This window comes from Pseudoliparis swirei, chromosome 7, assembly GCF_029220125.1.
Source record: "Pseudoliparis swirei isolate HS2019 ecotype Mariana Trench chromosome 7, NWPU_hadal_v1, whole genome shotgun sequence".
Taxonomy (NCBI): Eukaryota; Metazoa; Chordata; class Actinopteri; order Perciformes; family Liparidae; genus Pseudoliparis; species Pseudoliparis swirei.
This window is the reverse complement of record NC_079394.1, coordinates 18,443,336-18,464,247: the sequence shown is the minus strand read 5'-3', so window position 1 is coordinate 18,464,247 and position 20,912 is coordinate 18,443,336. Positions and strand designations below refer to the sequence as shown.

General features: G+C 43.7%; 5 protein-coding genes across 8 annotated transcripts; 1 reads left to right on the top strand and 4 right to left on the bottom strand.

The window, feature by feature from the left end:
* Positions 1–62: 62 nt before the first annotated feature.
* LOC130196487 (deoxycytidine kinase 2-like) lies at positions 63–3,149 on the bottom strand. Its single transcript, XM_056418677.1, has 7 exons — positions 2,545–3,149; positions 2,329–2,438; positions 2,025–2,224; positions 1,530–1,677; positions 1,204–1,319; positions 700–799; positions 63–540 (listed from the first exon to the last, which is right to left on the bottom strand). The coding sequence occupies exons 1-7, from the start codon at positions 2,825–2,827 to the stop codon at positions 514–516; spliced, it is 984 nt and encodes a 327-aa protein (XP_056274652.1). The 5' UTR covers positions 2,828–3,149; the 3' UTR covers positions 63–513.
* Positions 3,150–5,406: 2,257 nt separating this feature from the next.
* On the bottom strand, positions 5,407–9,209 carry tcn2 (transcobalamin II). The gene is made up of 10 exons (XM_056419296.1): positions 9,121–9,209; positions 8,768–8,835; positions 8,137–8,326; positions 7,882–8,051; positions 7,279–7,431; positions 6,668–6,840; positions 6,381–6,555; positions 6,108–6,288; positions 5,883–6,001; positions 5,407–5,757 (listed from the first exon to the last, which is right to left on the bottom strand). Exons 2-10 carry the CDS (start codon positions 8,823–8,825, stop codon positions 5,696–5,698), a joined length of 1,281 nt encoding a protein of 426 aa, XP_056275271.1. The 5' UTR covers positions 8,826–8,835; positions 9,121–9,209; the 3' UTR covers positions 5,407–5,695.
* An 18-nt stretch (positions 9,210–9,227) lies between these two features.
* On the top strand, positions 9,228–12,644 carry ccdc117 (coiled-coil domain containing 117). 4 transcript variants are annotated; one of them, XM_056419299.1, is made up of 6 exons: positions 9,228–9,300; positions 10,089–10,288; positions 10,431–10,481; positions 10,573–10,827; positions 11,429–11,575; positions 11,730–12,644. In XM_056419299.1, exons 2-6 carry the CDS (start codon positions 10,146–10,148, stop codon positions 11,971–11,973), a joined length of 840 nt encoding a protein of 279 aa, XP_056275274.1. In that variant the 5' UTR covers positions 9,228–9,300; positions 10,089–10,145; the 3' UTR covers positions 11,974–12,644. The 4 variants fall into 4 exon arrangements, with proteins under 4 accessions (XP_056275274.1, XP_056275273.1, XP_056275275.1 ...); XM_056419298.1 differs by lacking the exon at positions 9,228–9,300 and adding an exon at positions 9,310–9,861; XM_056419300.1 differs by lacking the exon at positions 9,228–9,300 and adding an exon at positions 9,310–9,980 and having other exon boundaries at positions 10,434–10,481.
* Positions 12,645–13,009: 365 nt separating this feature from the next.
* Positions 13,010–17,763, bottom strand: LOC130196892 (trichohyalin-like). The gene is made up of 10 exons (XM_056419295.1): positions 17,632–17,763; positions 17,380–17,503; positions 17,138–17,299; positions 16,911–17,042; positions 16,578–16,810; positions 15,249–15,375; positions 15,090–15,173; positions 14,840–15,015; positions 14,221–14,272; positions 13,010–14,111 (listed from the first exon to the last, which is right to left on the bottom strand). The coding sequence occupies exons 2-10, from the start codon at positions 17,482–17,484 to the stop codon at positions 13,884–13,886; spliced, it is 1,299 nt and encodes a 432-aa protein (XP_056275270.1). The 5' UTR covers positions 17,485–17,503; positions 17,632–17,763; the 3' UTR covers positions 13,010–13,883.
* Positions 17,496–19,408, bottom strand: LOC130196896 (centrosome-associated protein CEP250-like). The gene is made up of 8 exons (XM_056419301.1): positions 19,360–19,408; positions 19,162–19,262; positions 19,014–19,062; positions 18,804–18,923; positions 18,325–18,438; positions 17,960–18,202; positions 17,815–17,877; positions 17,496–17,727 (listed from the first exon to the last, which is right to left on the bottom strand). Exons 2-8 carry the CDS (start codon positions 19,215–19,217, stop codon positions 17,614–17,616), a joined length of 759 nt encoding a protein of 252 aa, XP_056275276.1. The 5' UTR covers positions 19,218–19,262; positions 19,360–19,408; the 3' UTR covers positions 17,496–17,613.
* Positions 19,409–20,912: the final 1,504 nt, after the last annotated feature.

Here is a 20,912-nt window from a genome sequence, read left to right as displayed (position 1 = left end):
GCAGCTGTACAGCCCTCAGCACCTTACGGCTTAGTAACAAGTACAGCTTCACACACAGGAACTAGGAATAAAAGAAGTCATTTAATTGATAAAAGGGACAATACATCACATCAAAACAATAAGAATGGGTTTGTATTTGATAACACACAACTAATTATTTGTAAAACAGTAACTGACACTAAAACTGTCCGATGCTCAGTAAACCGTTTCCAAATGATCGTAGAAGTGACGGCTTAGACTTAGTTTTGATTTCAAGTAAAACAGTATAACCACTAACTTTTAACTCCAATAAGATACAAATAACAAAAGCAGAAAACAATTCAACATTCATTTTCTTTTGAGGTAAGACATTTGTAGACAGAAAGAAACGAAATCCATGCTTCATGTACAGCGTGGTCCGACTACCTATCAAAAAGAGTCCTTTGATACTACATTATATTCCCATCCCTCAATAAATGTGTAGTTATTTGTACTGGTCTTATCAATTTCCCACTGGAGATGGTAGCCGTCTTCTCACAAAGCTTTGAAGAAGTCTTTTATCTGTGAAGGAGAAGATATTTTAGGATCACGATGGATCAGAGACACGAGACTCCTGGATCAAAGACTGTGAGGATATGAAATATGATCAAAACATTCGGCCGAGGCCCTTGTGTGGTTTAACCTGGTGGCAGCTATTATTAGTGCAATAAATAAACATACCTTTCTTATCATTTCCTCCTGCACCTCTGGGTCACTTTGAAACTCCACAGAGGCGTCCAGTTGCAACACAGGTATTCGTTTCAGCTTCTCAAAGTGTAATCTGAAAAAGAGAGTGGACCAGCTCAGACCACACACTGCTGCCTGTCATCTGTTCACGGCGGAGCAGCAAACAGCTGCGAGGAGAGACCTTCCGCATGGCCATGGACCAACAGGGAGAGCATCCTGTAATACAGTGCTCGTACCACTAGTGTTGGTGATTTGGGGGAATTTATTTAGTTTTCAGACAAGATTCTGGTCGAATCCTTTACAAGTCAGAACCATAATACCAATTTTAAGTGTATCATATTTTTTTTTACAAGAATAACTCTAACATGGTCCTCTCGCCTTCGTAATTGCAACAAAAAAGTGACTTTACACTTCAAAAGACCAGATGTGATTTTTTTCAGTGGTCACAGAAAATATAAAAAAATCAGTCTGAAGAGGACAACAAACATTAGGACTCACTCGGTGCTCTTCTCAACAAGCCACCTCTCATGCTGAACATGCAGCTTATCCAGATAGTCCAGTTCCACTCCTTTCTCCTCTGCCCTTCCCCGGTGCTTCAGACGCTCCATGCATTTCTGTTAAACAACAAAGAAAAGTTTGTGTCTTTTTTCCAAGTTGAAATAGATTAAATGTCAACTATGTCATTTTATTATATTATGTTAGGGTAACAATACAAATAGAAGCATCAGTAACAATAATAAAATGCTAACAATTACGATAAAATGAAAATGGGATGTGATACTGTTCTTTTTCCTCCCACAGGATTAAATCTCTTGTGTTCCTACCTTTGGTGGAGCCCGGAGGTATATGATGCCCTCCAGCTCCACCTGGTGTCCAAACTGCTCCACCAGGAGGGAGTGCCAGTCCTGGTAGACTGCCCACTCTGTCGAGTTGATACAACCCAGCTCAAACATGTTCAGGGCAAAGATGTACCTGACGGGAGACAATCAAGTTTAGTTCAAGCAGAACGAATAAAGGGGAATACGTAGTAAGTGTATAAGATACACACGGCCATTGTATGCTGAGCATCATATAGAATAGATTACAGGTCTCACAGGTCTTCTCAAATCTAGTTCCACTGACCGGTCCTATTGTTTACACACATATACTGTTGTAGTGCATCTTATCCTGTACTGTTTGTTATTGTTTTGTGTTGGTTATGGTCTGTCAGGGGACTACAGATGCAACTTAGCTGAAGCTACAATCTGGTACAATGCATCAAATGGTGACATTTATGTTTTAACTGTACATGGTCCCTTTTAGAAGATAATAACAAACACCTGTCACTGTAGATGGAGCGCTCATACACCTGGACAGGTGTTCCCTCTGAGCTGAGCAGGTGAGCCGGAGGAGGCTGCAGCTGCGTTCTCAGGCGGCTCATGCAGGAAAACGTCTGGAATGTGTAGGACCAGCGCTGAGGGTCCTGGTACATCATCTGCAGCAGGTTGCTGACTGTCGTCTGGGGGGACGCGTCCGGCCCCTGTCAAAGACACGAGGGGGGACGGTCAGCTTGGCTTCCATTGATTCTTGTTTGGGCAAAAGATGTTGAGGTCAGTTAGTGTGTGCACACACACACACACACACCTGCAGAGTCCCATTCTCAATGTTCTGCCACTGGCTGACTGGTTCTGCCACCACCTCCCAGTCAGGACAAGCTGACTGCATGAGTCTAGCAAAGGTCGACTTTCCCACAGCTGATATGCGAGAGGAAGTGAAACAGGAGACCACACCGTTAGCTTGGGACAAAAGAAGGTCTTATTATGAAATAGTGTTCGTGTGACGTCACTGCTTATTGTTTACCAATGTTGCCCTCGATGGAAACCCTCTTCACTCGAGTTGCTCCCTTCTCAGTTGAACTCGACAGGCACCTCGAACCAGAAACACTGCGCATGCTTGACGTGTTCGCCATGCTCACGGTGCTTATGTTGGTCGTCTGCGTGAAGGCGGTGTTTGCAACTCGGAGGCGGATGTCGGGCGTCCTCCTCTGTGGTGGAGGCACATTGTACCCACACCTCAGGACCTGTGTCGCGTGTAATTTAGAGACACGGCCGAGCAGACCGCATCGACAGACGGCAGACATCATGACGGACACAAACACCACGTGGTGCGTGTACCCAGTGTGTGGTCGTGAATAGTTGAGCCTTTACATTACCGATGGCGGCTCCTCCTCTCCTTGGTGTATTTGTGCGCTAACACCAGTTTGTGATAATCGATTTACGGTTAAATGTGCTGTTTACCAACTATCCCAATGTACGCCGATATATTGACGAATTTAGTCCCACAGAGCTCGTGCTATCGTTTCTCACATTAGATGCTCAGGTCCGTTTATTTAATAAGAAATGTGTCCAAATGCGACAAACGGTAACAACAGAAACTACTTCCGGTGCAGAGTTCCGGATTTTTGCAAGAAACGCATTTTGACAAACCTTAACCAGCTGGTTTCAGGAGAAAGTTGGTGGCACAAGACTCACGACTGAAGCGTACAGATAATAAAAATAAGACTGCGTTGTGTGTATGTAAACGTGAAATACAAGTATTACGACGTTCCTTGTAACCCGGAAATACTTGTGCTCAGCCTTCAAACTTTATTCGACCTACAATGTTAGTTTGTTTATATATATACACTACCGTTCAAAAGTTTGGGATCACCCAGACAATTTCGTGTTTTCCATGAAAACTCACACTTTTATTTATCAAATGAGTTGCAAAATGTATAGAAAATATAGTCAAGACATTGACAAGGTTAGAAATAATGATTTGTATTTGAAGTATTAATTTTTTTCTTCAAACTTTGCTTTCGTCAAAGAATGCTCCTTTTGCAGCAATTACAGCATTGCAGACCTTTGGCATTCTAGCTGTTAATTTGTTGAGGTAATCTGTTGAAATGTCACCCCACGCTTCCTGAAGCACCTGCCACAAGTTGGATTGGCTTGATGGGCACTTCTTGCGGACCATACGGTCAAGCTGCTCCCACAACAGCTCAATGGGGTTGAGATCTGGTGACTGTGCTGGCCACTCCATTACAGACAGCATACCAGCTGCCTGCTTCTTCCATAAATAGTTCTTGCACAATGTGGAGGTGTGCTTTGGGTCATTGTCCTGTTGGAGGAGGAAATTGGCTCCAATCAAGCACTTCCCACAGGGTATGGCATGGCGTTGCAAAATGGAGTGATAGCCTTCCTTATTTAAAATCCCTTTTACCTGGTACAAATCTCCCACTTTACCAGCACCAAAGCAGCCCCAGACCATCACATTACCTCCACCATGCTTGACAGATGGTGTCAGGCACTCTTCCAGCATCTTTTCACCTGTTCTCGTCTCACAAATGTTCTTCTGTGTGATCCAAACACCTCAAACTTGGATTCATCTGTCCATAACACCTTTTCCAATCTTCCTCTGTCCAATGCCTGTGTTCTTTTGCCCATACCAATCTTTTCTTTTTATTGGCCAGTCTCAGATATGGCTTTTCTTTGCCACTCTGCCTAGAAGGCCAGCATCCCGAGTCGCCTCTTCACTGTCGACGTTGACACTGGCGTTTTGCGGGTACCATTTAAAGAAGCTGCCAGTTGAGGACCTGTGAGGCGTCTATTTCCCAAACTAGAGACTCTAATGTACTTGTCTTCTTGCTGAGTTGTGCACCAGGGCCTCCACTTCTCTTTCTGCTCTGGTTAGAGCCCGTTTGTGCTGTTCTCTGAAGGGAGTAGTACACACCGCTGGAGGACATTTTCAGTTTCTTTGCAATTTCTCGCATGGAATAGTCTTCATTTCTAAGAACAACAATAGACTGGCGAGTTTCACATGAAAGTTCTTTTTTTCTGGCCATTTTGAGTTATCGAACCCACAAATGTGATGCTCCAGATAATCAACTAGCTCAAAGGAAGGCCAGTTGTATAGCTTATATCTCCAGCATAACTGTTTTCAGCTGTGCTAACATAATTGCACAAGGGTTTTCAAATCATCCATTAGTCTTCTAAGGCGATTAGCAAACACAATGTACCATTAGAACACTGGAGTGATCGTTGATGGAAATGGGCCTCTATACACCTATGGAGATATTTCATTAGAAACCAGACGTTTCCACCTAGAATAGTCATTTACCACATTAACAATGTATAGAGTGTATTTCTGATTGATTTAATGTTATCTTCATTAAAAAAAACAATGTTTTTCTTTGAAAAATAAGGACATTTCTAAGTGATCCCAAACTTTTGAACGGTAGTGTATATAAAACACATTTTATAGTTGTGTGTGGATTTCAATTGGTGCTATTTTGTCTCAAATTACTGTTATATATTCATGAACTAGTAGCCTACTATTCATAATCTATATTAACCCTTGTGTTGATTGACCATGATCAATAATTAAATTTACCTTATATTTTTATTTATATTTTTTGACATATTTACCCTTGAGGTCCCAAAATATAAAAAAAAATAAAAAATTATTAGAATTATTATTGTTTTCAAGTTTGAGGTACTTTATTTATGTTTGTTTGTATATTCGAAAAGAACACAAAACATATACACATGAACGGTCAAAATGACCCGAAGGCAACACAAGGGTTAAAAAGGTAAAGGTCTACACTAAAAATCGAATTACACCCAAATTGCAATCATTTAATAATGTGTGTGTAACAAAACACAAACCTACAGAAACTCTTCATTTAAAAATCCATTACACATTTTTTTATTTGTTTATATAAGCACAATCAAACACACGCACACATTCATTAGGAAACGGCTTTATAATTGACAGACTAAACTTGGAATATTCCCAGCAATGCGAGTTCAATTAGTTCTAAATTACCCTTTTATTCAAGCTTCAAACCTTGAAATGCAAAAATCCTGTGAAACCAATTAAGTAGAATCACTGGTTAAAACATCAAATAGAAAAAAAAGTCCTGATTGAAATGCCTTTGATCTTCAGCCACTGTTGCATTAGCACCGACTCACTAGTAGCTCGTGTTTTTTATGGTTATCTTTTGAGCAGACTCAATCCTGAAATCATTGACACCTAGGGGGGAAAAAACATTTGTTTTAAATACCAAAGTGAAATTGAATCAGTGGATTAAAGAAATGCATTGTGTGTGTGTGTCTGTGTGTGTGTGTGTGCATGCATGTGCGTGTGTGTGTGCTCACCCTGACTGAGTGCAGTGCCATCAGAGGAGAGGTGCCAGTATCTGCGGTCGCTCTGTCTGGCCTGCTCTCCGTTGACCATACTTAAGAAGGGTCCCCACAGGCTGGACTCCTTCTCAAACCTGCCAAACAGCATCAAGTATTCCTAAATGTAGGCAATCATACCGGGCTTTTGAAAAGAGCAACAAAAGAAAACTGAAAGGCACAAAGGTACATATATGAACTCACGTGAAGCCAACATGTTTGCCCTTGAGAAGTGCAAGGGCATCCAACAGAGAGCTACCCAATGGTGCATCCACAGAGTAAATCGCAGCTGCCCCGCTGGATGCCACCACCTCCACCATCACAGTCACCTTGGACTCACGCGCTAAAACCACCACAGGATCTATGGGCTCCAGCACCAGCGTGTCTGTAAGACCACCATGACACAAATGGGGGTAAAATACAGACACAATCTGAAATCACGGTAACCACGGGGAGTAGACGCCATGCTGCACGTACCGTCCTCATTGAGGCACTGCTTGCTTTTAACTGCCATGTATGATTTCTGCTGGAGAGCTGGAAGGATCTGGGAGATGGCCATGGGGTTGTTGTATGTGTTGCTTCTGGCACCGGTCCTCATGGCCTCCATTGAGGCGGCGCACTCTGCAACATGGCTGCCCATTGCTATTAAGGCCTTAAACACAACAAATGAGAATGTTAAAGCTGCAGAGATTTTGTTCTGTCACGTATCGTGTCGCGAAAGAATCAAAGGAAGCCGAACCAAACATGAGGACAAATATTCTTACTTGCACTGCGAGGCCTGTGCTGAACTCGTTGCCTATATGCCCGTCGGTACCACGAGAGGCCAAGAGCTTCTGCTTGATCTTGCCGAGGGCTGTGTTGAGCTCAGCAGCGTTCTGCACATGAGAACCTGATTCCTTCAAACACTGGAGCGCCAATCCAGCCATGGCGATGGTATCTAGGCCCAGAGAGTAGGACAGCACATGTGTATTTCACAGATATAGTGAGAGTTTAACAGAGAGCACTCAAAAACTAAAAAGTAATCTTGGTTGTGACCAACCATGGATTCCTATCACGGGAACACATTTAGGTGGTGTTAACAGAACGGAGGCTAAAGCAATAACACTTTCCCACCACAAACCTTTATTCTGTCAATTTTCTGTGAGGTGACCTACTGGAAAAATAAATCTCAGGAAACTTTATGGAATTATACCGGTTAAAAAATAACACTACATGTAAAGTAACTAAACACCCTTGTTTTATCTTTCATAATATTTCACTCCACCATCTATTGACACATTTTATCATGAGAATTGGGATGAATTCCTGCCTGCACATCATCTATTTGATATTTACTTTAACAGCTAGAAAAAGCATGCAGGCAGGTAACACTCACCTATACTCTCAGAGTCTGCATGGTTGAAGTGATCGTGTTCTACAGCCTTGATGAGCTTGTTGCTGACATGGTTGTTGACCCTGAGGCCGCTCGTGCAAAGGGCAAGCATTCCCAGAGAGTACTGGTAATAGTTGGTCAAAGGGCGTTGGCTGACTGCACAAAGGAGAGCAGAGACAAAATAAACCATATTATATAAAAACAGGACTTCTATTTCAGTTTGGGGGAATTTAGTTGAAAGTTGCTCTTTTGACTAATCCCATCAAAACTGACATAGAAAATGGCTCTACAGAAGTGTTAGACAAAATAAGACAATGAAGCTGAAGTACTGCAATTATGAAAATAAGATGTATTGACAATGTTTTCCAATAACGTAAATTGAATTTAAAGATTAGGAAAAGTAACCAACTCAGCCTCAGATTTTCCAAACAGGATTTTCTGTTTGTTGATATTTTATATTTTTACACATAAATTTTCCTGGATCTCCTTTTAGAACAACCACCCTAAATAAACATTAAACTTATTGTTTTAGGACACCTTAAAACAGGATGGTGAACAGTTTATATGGGAAACCTTTGCTCTCCAAAAGGTCAAAGGAAAACTCACATGCAATATGCTCTTTTTCGTCTTCCATCTGCTCCTTTAGGTGTGTGAGCAGCGTCTCACTCTTCTCACTGACTGTGAAAGTGACTGTGTTGAGGTCATAGCAGGAGGACTTCAGAGCCAGAGTGTAAAGCGCTAAGAGGCCAACAACTGACTGGCTGTTAGAGATAGAGCTGAGAAAGACACAGGACATTCGGATTCAGGTGAGAACACAACGGAAAAATATCAGTTCAGTGAACACACAGATTTTAAAAATACCTTTGAATGTCATTGTGCAATTCACTCTTCAGTCTGTTCAGGTATGCACTCTCCTTGGCGAGGTTGTGATAATCAGAAAGCCGTAAAGCTAAGTGGACACTGGGATTGGGGAGTCCTTCTTGTGTTTCCAGAGAGCGAAGGAGATTCTTATTGAGTGAGAGGGACAACTCACGATTGGATCCTTCGGTATCTGGATTGGAATATTACAAGAAAAAACGTGACTCAGAATTTTGGACCAGTGGCATAAAAAACATTTATTTAGAAACTTCCTTGCTGACATCAACACAGACTTGTGGATCATTGCAAAACCAGAACTACAGTATAAGCAGTCGCAAGAAGAAACAAAGACTGTGAAGGATGAGAAGAAGGCTGTTTAGGTTCCAAATATCTTAAAGTCTCTCTGAGACGAGAAAAGAGAGATGACAATGTTCTCTATTATTTGACAATCGCACAACTTTTCAAAGTCCATTCAAAGACATGAAGTTGGAAATTGCCAACTCAGTGTATGTCGAAACCAGCGAGTCAGTAAATGTGTAAACTGGGTTATTTCCAGGGTCCGAGCAGATGCGGGAAGTCTGTGCGTTTAATGATTGCTGACAACAGGATTTAAAAAGTTAAAATAGAAACTTACCACATGGTTTACCTGAGGCAAACGCCAGAAGGCCTGCAATAATGACTAAAGACAGCATTCTGAGCAACCTATTTGAGAACAGAAACAGTGGAAATAAATATATTCGCCTCAAAGGTTAAAGTAAAAACACATAGGCTACTGTAACATTGAGGGATCAAGAAACTTCTTAGAATTACATTTTTCACGTATTTGAGAAAGGCACGTAGCCTACAGAGATGTCAGACAATATCTAAACATAATTACAATACAACACATACGTCTAGCGATGTTGGGTAAACATTAGATCGTAACTATAGTTGTATCGCATTAGATTGGAAACATGTATCATGTTTCCCTAAACAGCTCCGTCTTACCTCCTCAGAGAGTGACTCCAGTGTGACGAAGTAGAGCTGAGTCAGGGTTGCCAGGTCTGTGTGACAAAACAACAGCTACCAGGATGTCACGGTCACATGATTAGTCATTTCATTTGAGACCAAAAGCGAAGAAAAAAACCTTAGGGTCCACGCGCTTTTGCCTGGGTCATAAAACAAGAGGTGGGGGTAACTTTCTTGTTCCTCTTATATACTCTTTGATGATAGGAGCATACGAAGCAAAAGGCAGGTGTCTATCTTGCTTCACACATTTTTTCTTTTTTCGACTCGGAATGAAAGCCGAGCTTTTAACTAACGTTAGCCCAAGTAGCAACAACTGGTGCTAATGTTACTCCAACAACCTTAACCTGTGTTCACTTATATTCTGCATCTGACCGAGTGTTCAACAGAAACTTTGTTGTCGCCAAGTCGTTTGTCTTCAGGAACCCAAACAACAATTCCCACAATGCACCTGACGTAACGTACGCACTTTCTAGAGCCTTGACTACTCTTCTGGTGCGACGGGTAACTGACTTTTTTTAGACTATAGCCAGCGTCAGTTGAGCCCGCCATTGACGCCATTCGCAACACAGGCTCTTTAATGCCGCTGGTGTTGACGTTAGTCAGACTCGCGCGTGCCGTTGCCGTGTGCTAAAGGGATTAGTCCAAAGGAAAGCCACGTGAACTGAGACTCGCTAACGCTAAACAGCCACAACAACAACCCGAAGGGGCAGGGCAGCACAGGTGTGTGTGTTCACGCTATCACGTCATAAGTCTGCTGCACTTATTCAAAGTTGTTATACAGCCAATGCATGCAGCTGCCGCTGGGCCCGTTGTGTTAACGGTCAGTGTGGCGTTCGAAGGTAACCGTTTCATGCAATGGTGGCCATGTAAGCTAGCCATCTAGACAACCAGCCAGCCCTCGTGTAAACAGATGTGTAACTAACTTGTTGTGCTTCATGTGACGTTAGGTTTCAGCTCACCTGATTGAGGTCCATACTTCCAGATCGGTTACATGTCTGATCGCCATGCATCACCCCGCTCCCACCAGCAGTGAACTGGGGTTAGTGCCGGCCATGTATTCGTTTTCAGGCCCCACAAGCCATCCTGAATTTGACCTCGGATCTCCAAGCACGTCTGGTCACCTACAGAGAGCAACTCAGTCTAACAAGTATGTAGCAGATGACATGGGGATTGTAAACCCCCCTCGTGCAACAGTCAGAAATACAATAGCAACACTTTAAATATAATTTCAGTCTCAACTTGGCATATTGTATCTCGTGTTTTGACATATCCGTCCCTCTCTTCCGCAGCAGCTGGGAGACGAGATCTCTTCGGAAGCACAGGAGGAGAGTTGAAGATGAGTAAGTGAGAGATGCACAGGAAGTCCAGTCGTACTTAACATCTGACCATGTTTCATCTCATATGATGGTTGTGATCTTGATGTTTTCTCAGGGGATGCCACGCTAAAAGGAGGAGGTTAATGTTCCAGGCAGAAGTGGACATCGCAGAGACCTCCAACGCGAGCACCCGTCATGACTGGCCTCCAGCTCACGGCCGGCCTGCTGTGCCTGCACCTCCGCAGCCCCGTCCGGCATCTCAGAACTCCATTTTGCTCCAGCCGTCCACTGCTGTCCCTTGCCCTGAGGTCGAGAGCTCCTGCATGGAGATAGAGGCCGCTCAGAGGAAGCTGCAGGAGATTGAAGACAGGTCAGCAACATGCAGTGTGTAAAAACAAAAAGGCCATCTATGTATGTGATTGCTTGTTAGAATTTTACCTCAAATGCCCAAAAATCCCACCGACAATTAGCTATGCATATCCTTTAAGGGTGTGTCAGTGTAACTTTGATTCCATGTATATATGTGTGATTATGACATATTTGTGTGTGACGAATATTATTTTGAGTGGGTCACGGTTCGAATGTCTAAATGAATGATAGTTTGAAATTGATCAAAAACAGTTAAAAAAAATCTTAAGTGTTTGATAAATAAAAATGTTACTTTAGGATTTTGTTTTAAAGAAATACTTGATGAATGATTGTTAACACCTAAGCAATTAACATCACTCACCAATATCAAGTTAATGATATGATATTGTTCTGGTAATTAATATATCGCATCACGTACCCCTATAGAAATATATACTGAGGAGACAAATGTTTTCAATTGCATTCACCTTTTACATGTTGCAGCTCTCCTTATTTATGCCAGCCACAGTGGGTTAGTTCTGCCATGCGGTGGTGTTGGTGGCTTTTGGGCTTGTATTGTATCCATCAGCACATCCTGTACCTTTTTCATTTCTTTATCACAGAATAACACTGGAGGATGACGATGAGGATGAAGATCTGGATTTAGAGCCCGCCCCGAGGCGGCCGGTGTTGGTGATCTCTGACAGTTTGAAAGAGGGTCTCCAGCGCGGCATCAGCAACATCCTGCCGCACACAGTGGCCCAGTCTGTGTATGTTCCTCTAATTTAGTTCTAGGAACGCTCAATGTGTCATGAAGTAACTTGAATTCGATGACTCGTGTTCCGCCGTTTCTCGATGAGCCCGCGACATATTTTCTCCTGCGTGGTTATTTTCATCTCACCTTCTTCTTCCTCACCCCTTTAGGAGCCATTCCTGTATGGAGTTGGTGTTGTGGCGTCCCCCGGACGATCCCTTATGTCGCAAGCGAAAGGGCTCGTCACAGAAACAACGCAAACAACAGACGGTATCCCGGCAACCCCCGACTCCATGCCCATCGCCCGCCCCGCCCAGTCCCCTCACCCGCTCCAGTTCACCTGCAGACTCACAATATTCTGTCTACAACTTTCCGGTGGCCCACAGCTCTGGTGAGGAGGACATGGAAATGTAATGGTGATGACTTGAACCGCCATGCCAAAGTCACAGACTTGAAATGTAGTTGCACAAAAGACTCAGTTTGGCAGGTGAAGTTGGCTTTCCATGAATAGTGTGCTGTTTTGGACCGTTTGTGAAACACATTTTCTGCTTCTGTCACTCAGTTAATTTTTTTTATTTTCACCATTATCTCATTCAACTATATGTAACGTGTGACAAAAATGTTGACCTAATTAATCCGCTTTATTCATGTAAAACTCTTAAGACGACTGTCGAGATCTCAAGACCTTGACGAGTTCTACAGACTGTCTTAGAAAACCAATTTTATACCATTTTACAGAATGTACCATGCCCTTAGAAATGAGATCTTATTTTTCCAAAGCCCGGCCAACGACACTGATGTGCTGTAAATATGAAGTTCTTTGTTCAACATCAGTGTGCAGCATCTGAGTTTTGTACGATGTTTCTGTTGAGCTTGTGGGCGTCGTCAACGGGACACGACTGTTGCTCCTGTGTGCCGCGCTCACGGCAGGACGTCCTGCTTGCTGTTGTGCTTGTTGTGGTCGAAGGTTTACCTTCCGTGGCAAGTAGGCCATCTTTGAGCTTTTATGATATGTGTTAAGAAGTCATGGAAATGCACCTTTTGATTTGATTGTATTTTCATATTACAATTGCAACCTGCCAGTGTTACGGTTTTTTATTTGTGTTTACGTTGTTCATGACACTTCGCTGGATTTTAGTGAGCTCAATTTTCTTATGGAGTGAACCGATGCGTTCATCATTCGATACAGATCAGGAAGAGTGGGAGTCCCAGTGGGATGACACAAGGGAACATACACGCATATATATTGAAAACAATTCACCCAGTAAGAATGGAATCGATGAACTACAAGGTTAGAGAATGCAGCAGGCTCCAATGTGTCAAACTAAATTAAATAGATTAACTCGGTCCAATATCCCCTTTAGGGTCAAGTCGAATCATATCTTTGTCTTTATTGAGGATTGTTTTCATCAGTTCAGTTAGAGCGAGCGCTGAAAGACTGACGATGATGTTGACTTAAACAGGAAAGTAGTTTAATACACGGCACTAGAACTTCATCTTCCTTTTCAACAGCTTTCTGAAACGTCTTGTGACCCAAAGCACGGCGAACAAATTGAAAATTACTGCCATTATAGGTAAACCATCTTGATTTATAGAGTAGATTATAGATTATTTCACAATAAGATTACACTTTCACAAAGTTAATTAATTGAAATCAAACTCCATCATTTTTGCGTTGGCTTACCAGAAATCTATACAAACATATTTATTTTAAAATTCATCATCTAGTAACATTTCAGATTGAACTAAAGATTCCTGCACAGACCAGTTTAACGAGGCTGACGGACGTCACATGACCGTCAGTGACATGTCGGTTCATCATTCAGAGTTCATTGTCATTCGGCCATAAAAACGTGACGGCTTCAACACAGAAACTAGAGACCAGAGCTTCAGTTATGGCATTGGTCCCTCTGACCTGCGTGTTAATCTGCAATCTTAAGCACATGTAACAGTAAATCATTCATTTATGTAGCAACAAAAAATTGCTTGAAATGCATTACAATTTATTACTGGTGTGTGCAACACACACACACACACACACAGTAAGGTTTCTTAACTTATGATGTGAATCCCAGCCACGTCTTGACCTTGACCCATCTATAAAGGAGACACCAGTATTTTTTTTATGTATTATAATATGCAAGGACAGAAATAATATTTACATTTTAATAATGATGCCACGTGAACTGTGCTTCTTCCTCCTTGTCAAGAAGTATTTGTAGATTTATTTTGACCATGGAGTTCCATTCATACAAAATGAAATACTTCAGCGTGCATCAACTCCTCATGTCTGCAGTTTGTCCCACTGGAAATGCCGCCAGTGCTTATTCAAACAATGCACTCCCTGTGGTCAGATAGGATCCTGACCGATCTGAAGCGATTGCTTTTAAAGGCGACGGGCTCCAGTTGTTTTCCTGGTTTTCCACACGCAGCTGCTTGACTCTGCTCTGCAGGTAACGGAGAAGCTTCAATGAAGACACGTCTGGCGGGCAGCGGGGGGCAGCAGAGTCCACGACGTGGAGGGAAGGAGAGCGAACGCATCTCGGAGCTTCCTGAAATGGAAAAGACACATTTCTCTGTTCAATAATCCTGAATCTTGTCTGAGCGGGTCACAGTGAGCGCGTGGTGCTCACGGCCACAGCGGAACAGTGAAGCGTTCACCTCCGCACCGAGCCTCATCTCTCCTTCATCCTCGAGGGGCTTTGATGGGTTTCTGGAAAACAAACAAATCTGCATTTGAAAAGTTGTTAGTTGTTTAGAAGTAACATCACATGTAGACGGTCACGGTTTCACGAACAGTTAGTTTGACATCTATGGTGTGAGATCATGCTCTTGTCAGACCGCTGGTTAGTATGTCATTAGAAACCAGTTACCTGCCCCTTAACATCTGTGTCCTGCACCTGTGGGATGTAAAGTTAGAGTAAAACTGAAATACAGAACAGCAGAATATCTTTTGCTTTTTAATTTGCATTGCATTTCTATTTTGTTTCTGCATTATGAAGTGATTTTGGATTCGGGGCCATTTTTGAGCGAGGCGCAAACCTTCACATAACATTTCATTGAGCTGACGCTTTCATCCAAACGACCTACAATCATGTAACATTCATACACCGAGAGGACACAGCTGCAGGGAGCGATCCAGCTTTAAGGACACATCGACTCGGGCGGGGATTGAGCCGTACATCCCCAAACCTGATTCACGGTTCCAAGTGGTCTAGAAATCACTTCCTTCCACTCAAACACTTTTATTTTGACTTGATTCTGTTTCTTTGAGCGGTACCTCTCTAATTCAGCAGTCAACTCTTCCTCAAACTGAGCCATGCTGCTCTGAACCTGCCTGAGATCCAGGTCTTTGGCCTTCAGCTGCGTCCGAAGAGATGCTGCCGCCCCTCCCGCCAGCGCTCCACCGTCACACGCGGGAGGCCGCTTCAGACGGCTCAACTCCTCCACGTGCTCCTGCAGAAGACGTTGCTTCATCTTGCGCTGGGTTTTCTGTCGTCTGTGTGGATCGACAGTCTGCTAGTTCATACCAGAATGAGCCGCTCCTTGAGAGAATCCAAGGCGTGGTCTCTGTCCATCCTCAGCTGCCGCCTCTGGATGCTCAGCTCTCGCTCCTGTAGAAATGGACTCGTCTTAACGGGTACGTGTGAGGTGCTGTATTTGCAAACACCAGGCACAGGAAACTACACCTTGTCTTTTCTCAACTGCTCCGTGGTTTCCTTCTGTGAGTCGAGCTCCTGCTGCAGACGGTTGACCGAGTGCTTCAGCTGCTCTCGCAGCGTCCTCAGGTGTGTCAGAGCCTCAGCTGCTGTGGGACTGCACGATTCAATTCAATTCAGTTTATTTGTATAGCCCAATTTCACAAATTACAAATTTGTCTCGGAGTGCTTTACAATCTGTACACATAGACATCCCTGCCCCAAAACCTCACATAGGACCAGGAAAAACTCCCAAATAACCCTTCAGGGGGAAATAAAAGGGAAGGCGCCAGTTACAAGCACATCATGTTGTCGACGCACATACCCACCTCCTTCGAGCCCAGATAGGTACACGACCCTTCACAAGTTTGGGGTCAGACAATTTCTTCAGACTTTTATTTATCAAATGAGTTGCAAAATGAATAGAAAATATAGTCAAGACATTGACAAGATTAGAAATAAAAAAAATTGAAATATTAATTTTGTTCTTCAAACTTCAAGCTCAAAGGAAGGCCAGTTGTATCGCTTCTCTCACCTGCATAACTGTTTTCAGCTGTGCTAACATAAAAAGTGTTTTCAAGGGTTTTATAACCCTGCATTAGTCTTCTAAGGCGATTATAAAACACAATGTACCATGATAGCACTGGAGTGATAGAAATGGGCCTCTATACATCTTTACCTTCGCATTCTGCGGAAGGTTATGTTTTGATCGCTGTGTATTTATTTATTTGTGTGTGTGTGTGTGTGTGTGTGTTATTCGCATAACTCAAAAAGTATTAAACCGAATCGCATGAAATTCGGTGGGATGATTGGTTATTATCCGGGGACCATTTTTATCCAATTGGCATGCAACTAATGCCAACATGTTCATAATTCAATGCCCAATCTTGTGATATACGACATGTCATAATGACGGCATTACCTTTGTTAGCGCTTTGGGGTCAAAGGCCAGGGGGGTCAACGACCTTCCGAAATGTGCTGTTTTTTTAATCATAACGCGGTCAATTCTTATACAATTGGCATGTAAGTAGATTCAAAATGTTTAGAATTCAATTCCCTATCCTGCGATGTGTAATATTTGTGTACTGCGGCGAAGGTTTGCGCTCTACCGAGTGCCCGTTCTAGTTGTAAATATTTCATTAAAAACCAGCGAGTCCACCTAGAATAGTAATTTAACACTAACAATGTAAAGAGTGTATTTCTGATTAATTTAATAGCTTCATTAAAAAAACAACTGCTTTTCTTTGAAAAATAAGGACATTTCTAAGTGACCCCGAACTTTTGACTGGTCGTGTATGTCGCCCCGAGCGGGGTTCACACCTGTGAGCCGGGCGCGCATCACTGGGCGTGGCTCCGGTCTGCTGCTCGAGGAGCTGTAGATGGTGGCACTCTGCTCCCAGCTCCTGGGCCCAGTGCCCGAGCTGCTGCTCCAGCTCAGCTGTGGTCTGCTTATGGCTGCGCTGGCTTTCTTCCAGCGCCATGTGGAGCTCGTCAGCCTCCTTCTCTGCCACCTGAGCAGCCTGCTCGAGGCGCAGCACTGCCCTCTGACGCTCCTGTGGCCACAGACCACACACACACCATGTCACAGATCCTACGCCACCACGTCTCTCTGTTTGCCTGCAGGTGATTGCTTTCTCCGGTTTCCTCTTGCACCTGTGCCATCTGTCTCTGCGACGTCTGCAACTCCGCCCGGTGCTCCTCTTTAAGTGATTTGCAAAGAACAGCCAGCAAAGACTCCTGCGCTCTCTGCTGCGCACAGCGTTCACTCTCCATGTCTTGCACCCTCTTGAAAACAAAATCATAAAAAGAGAATGAAATCCGAATAGAAGCAGGCTGCGTTTCTGATTTACTAAAGATGGTCTCGTTGTGATTCATCTCACAGTTTTGAGCTCCACCACTTTACTCTTCTCTCGCTGCGTCTCACTCCTGATGCCTTCCAGACTCTTTCTATTCCGCTCTTCTAGTATCCCACAATGCACCTGCAATGCTTTCACCTTTTCGGCCTCCCACTTCTTCCTCTCCTCCTCTATCGCGTTGTGCACCTAAAGGGACGCAGACTGTGCATGAAATGCAATCGTGTGGACAGATATTGAGCATTTTAGGAAGCGGATTATTAGAGTACCGTTTCCAGAGCTTTTATTTGCAGCTGCTCGTCACGCTGCTGCTGCTGCTCCAGAGAAGCCCTCAGCTCCTTTGCCTCTTCTTCTCTTAGCTTTAGGTATCGCATGAAACACTTTTCTTACTGACTGCATGTGTATTGTGAAAATACCAAAGGTTTTAGTACCACCAGTGACACCAACACTTTGGATACAACTCAACAGTTTACATGAAGATTGTGTGAGAGAGGATTTGTTTTTCAGGGAAACTCACTGACCTGAATGGAACTCTGTAAGGACTCAATGTGTCGTGTGAAAAACAGAGCGTGTTCTTTCAACGTGTTTTCCTTCTCCTCTTTAGTCTCCTTACTCACCTGAGTGCACAGCAGCCAGCTGCATCATCAAACTATGGTTGTGTCATTTGAAGAATCGATCTTTTAGTTTGCAGACATGTTTGTCACCTTTTGGACGTGCTGCTCGTGAGCCAAAGCCAAATGTTTCTGTTGCTGCTTCAATGCTGCCTCCTGAATAAAATAAAAAAGGAAGCCCCGCTCAATGCCTCAAAACAAAAAACATGTCGCGTAAGCTGATAGAAACAGCACGTACCGTCATCCCGTGGGCTTTCTCGTGGGCCTCTTTCAGTGCGCTGCAGTGCTGTGTTGTAATGTGCCGTAGCTCCGCCCTCAGGTCGTCCCTCTCTGCTTGTAAGGCCCCACGATGCTGATGCAGATCGAGCATCTGGAGCTCCTTTTGGGCCAGCATCTTGTCCTGAGTTCCCACTCTGATCTTGCATTCTTCCAGTTCCCCCTGCAGGTTGCCAACCTGAAACTCTACTGCCTGAGAGAAAAACTTATGGAAACAACAGCAAGCATAGTACACAATAATCAATGAACTAAAATGTTGATAGTGTGCTGTTTAAGTAGCAGATAGTTTTTTTTTTTTTAAAGTAGAGTATAATAATGAGGCGCCACCTGGATCTGTTCCTTTTTCTGCTTTTGTTTTTCTTCCAGGGAAGCACACCTGCTCCTCAGCGAGCGCTCTTCCTCTGTGACTCTCTGGAGCTCCTCGTGAGTCTCCTCCAGCCTCTGCTCACACATCAACACATACAAGGAGGCGTATCTGTTTCTCTCACCAAAACAAATCCCTTCTTCCTATAGTTTCACTCAACCAATAAGAAAACAGCTCAACTAAAACGTTCCTCCTGCTGTGAGGTGACCGTGCAGACCCAAAAGTTGACCGACATTTTTTATTGTTATTTCCTCAACTCCAAATAAAACTCTGAAATCCAAACACAAATAATGTTGTAGTTATAATTTTGGATGTTGTATTTTTTTATACTCTAAATATGTGTCTGTTTACGGTGTGAACACAATTACATGAAATATACTGTATTTTGATCTTGGTTTGTCATTCTTGTCATTCTAGTTATAAATAGGCCTTCACACAATACCTCTTGTATGGACTCGAGTTTCTCTCGTGCACGGCGCTGCTCAGCGAACAGCTCTGCTTTGGCATCGTCCAGCTGTCGTTCCAGCTCCTTCCTCTCCAGCGCTGACATGCCGGCACCGTGCTGGAGGATCAAACATGTGTGCTCCTAAAAGTGCTGACTCATTAAACATGTGACTGTCACTTAGAGCCGGTCTGTGCCCGTGTCTCTTACCTCGAGGATACAGGAGTCTCTCTGCCTTTGCAGCTCGTTCAGCTGGCAGCTAGAACACATTCATGATGTCATCACCATCTTTACACGGCACGTAGTCGTGTAGACGCGGTGAGACGTCACCGCAGTTAGTTGGAGTTTGTTTTTATACCTAATAGATTCCTGCTCTGCTCTGCTGTCTCTCAGAGTTCTCTTCTCCTTCTCCATCTTTGATGTCTCTCCAGTCAGTTGCTTTAATTCCTGCAAGGCATGCTGGGACATATACCAAAAACAACTGTGAGGACGAGTGAGACTTCTGTGTGCAGTGTTCTGATGCACCACTTTGAATAAATAAGACGCCCCGCTTTACCTTTCTTCTCTGTTGAAGTTGAGAGAGGGAGAGCTCAACATCTTTTATCTGCGTCTTCTTCCTCTGTAGCGTCATCTCCTCTTTCTCACATTTCTGAACCAGACACACAAATAAAGTGACGTCTCACACACAGGATCATTTATACAATCGGCGTAAAACATTTCTCAAATTGTCCTAAAGACGACTGAAGATTCATTCGCACTTGTCTGATTGTCGAGAGCCGCCGTTTCATCTTGGCCCAGTCAGACGGCATCTTCTCCGACGCTCTCTCGGAGCGGCTCCACTGAGTCAGTTCCTCTTCTGTGTCCTTCTCATCACCCAAAGAACACACAAGTCTGTGACGCACAAACAAGCACAGTGTGCTCGTCAGAACAAGGCGCAACGTGACCATTTGTAAACGTGGAAGAGAAGAGCAACGCGATCAGCATGTTTTTAAATGTTCTTGCACGTGAATTACCTCGAGGTGTCTCTCTTGTTGCGCAACGCTTTCGACGGACTCCTGGTGTGTACATTGTCCTGAGAGGACATCTGGCCTGTGTAAACAAAGAGAGGAATAGTTTCGTGACATTTAGAGATTACACATTTTCTTGGCATCTCTTCAAATCTTGGGCTTGTACCAGGGTATTTGTACGCAACACAATAATATGCGAATAATAAACAGGCCACATGCCATTATGATAAAGTGGGATTCATCATTTAGCACATGGGTAGGAGCAGATTTGGATGGTTACGATTTTTTTTAGTGCATCTGGAGTCGGGATCTGATATTTTTTGGCAGCCAAGAAAATTGAGTGGGTGAATAGCCGAGAGGATTAGCCAGACTTTGATTGAGGGCGCAGCGTAATCTGTGTGTGCGACCTGCTAAGCACCTCAAATTTGAATAGTGAAACTTATTCAACAAGGTTATGTTCCCATTTTTATGAACGCATTTTACCACCAGGGTTACGATTTGAGAGATTGGCACTCGAGTCAAGCTCTTTAGATCGAATCATCACACCTCTAGGGGCAAGGTGGTGTGCTGCGGAGGCTGCAACGTAAACCATCACCCACAATGCAAAAGTGCTGATACAAACAATACTCATTGTATGATTCTTGGGGATAAAGACAGAAATGTGTTCAAAGGGCTCATCCCCTGAGGGTAATAAATGGCCTCAATACATTTCAACACGTTATGCCCATTAGATTTGAGTTAGATGTAACCCCCCGGGCCCGAGAAATACAGTTTGTGAAGAGAGTACTCACTGCTGCCATCGTCACCACGCCGCTGTGGTGAGTTGGACCTCTCTCCAGCTCCGCTGTTCTCCCTCCATGATGTATTCACTCCATCGCTGTCATCAAGACGTTTCTCCAGTTCCTTTCTTTGGCGATAGTGATCAGTCTCTTTGTCTTCACTGCTTTTCCCGGCCGTTGCTGTTCCTGCTGTTCTTAACGTTCTGACTTTAAGAGCACTGGGTTCTCTTTGTTCACTCTGGCAATTGCCCCAGTCGGATCTCACTGTCCTCCCGGTCGATTCCTCTTGGTCCAGTTGCTGCACATTGCTCGATGGCGAAGTC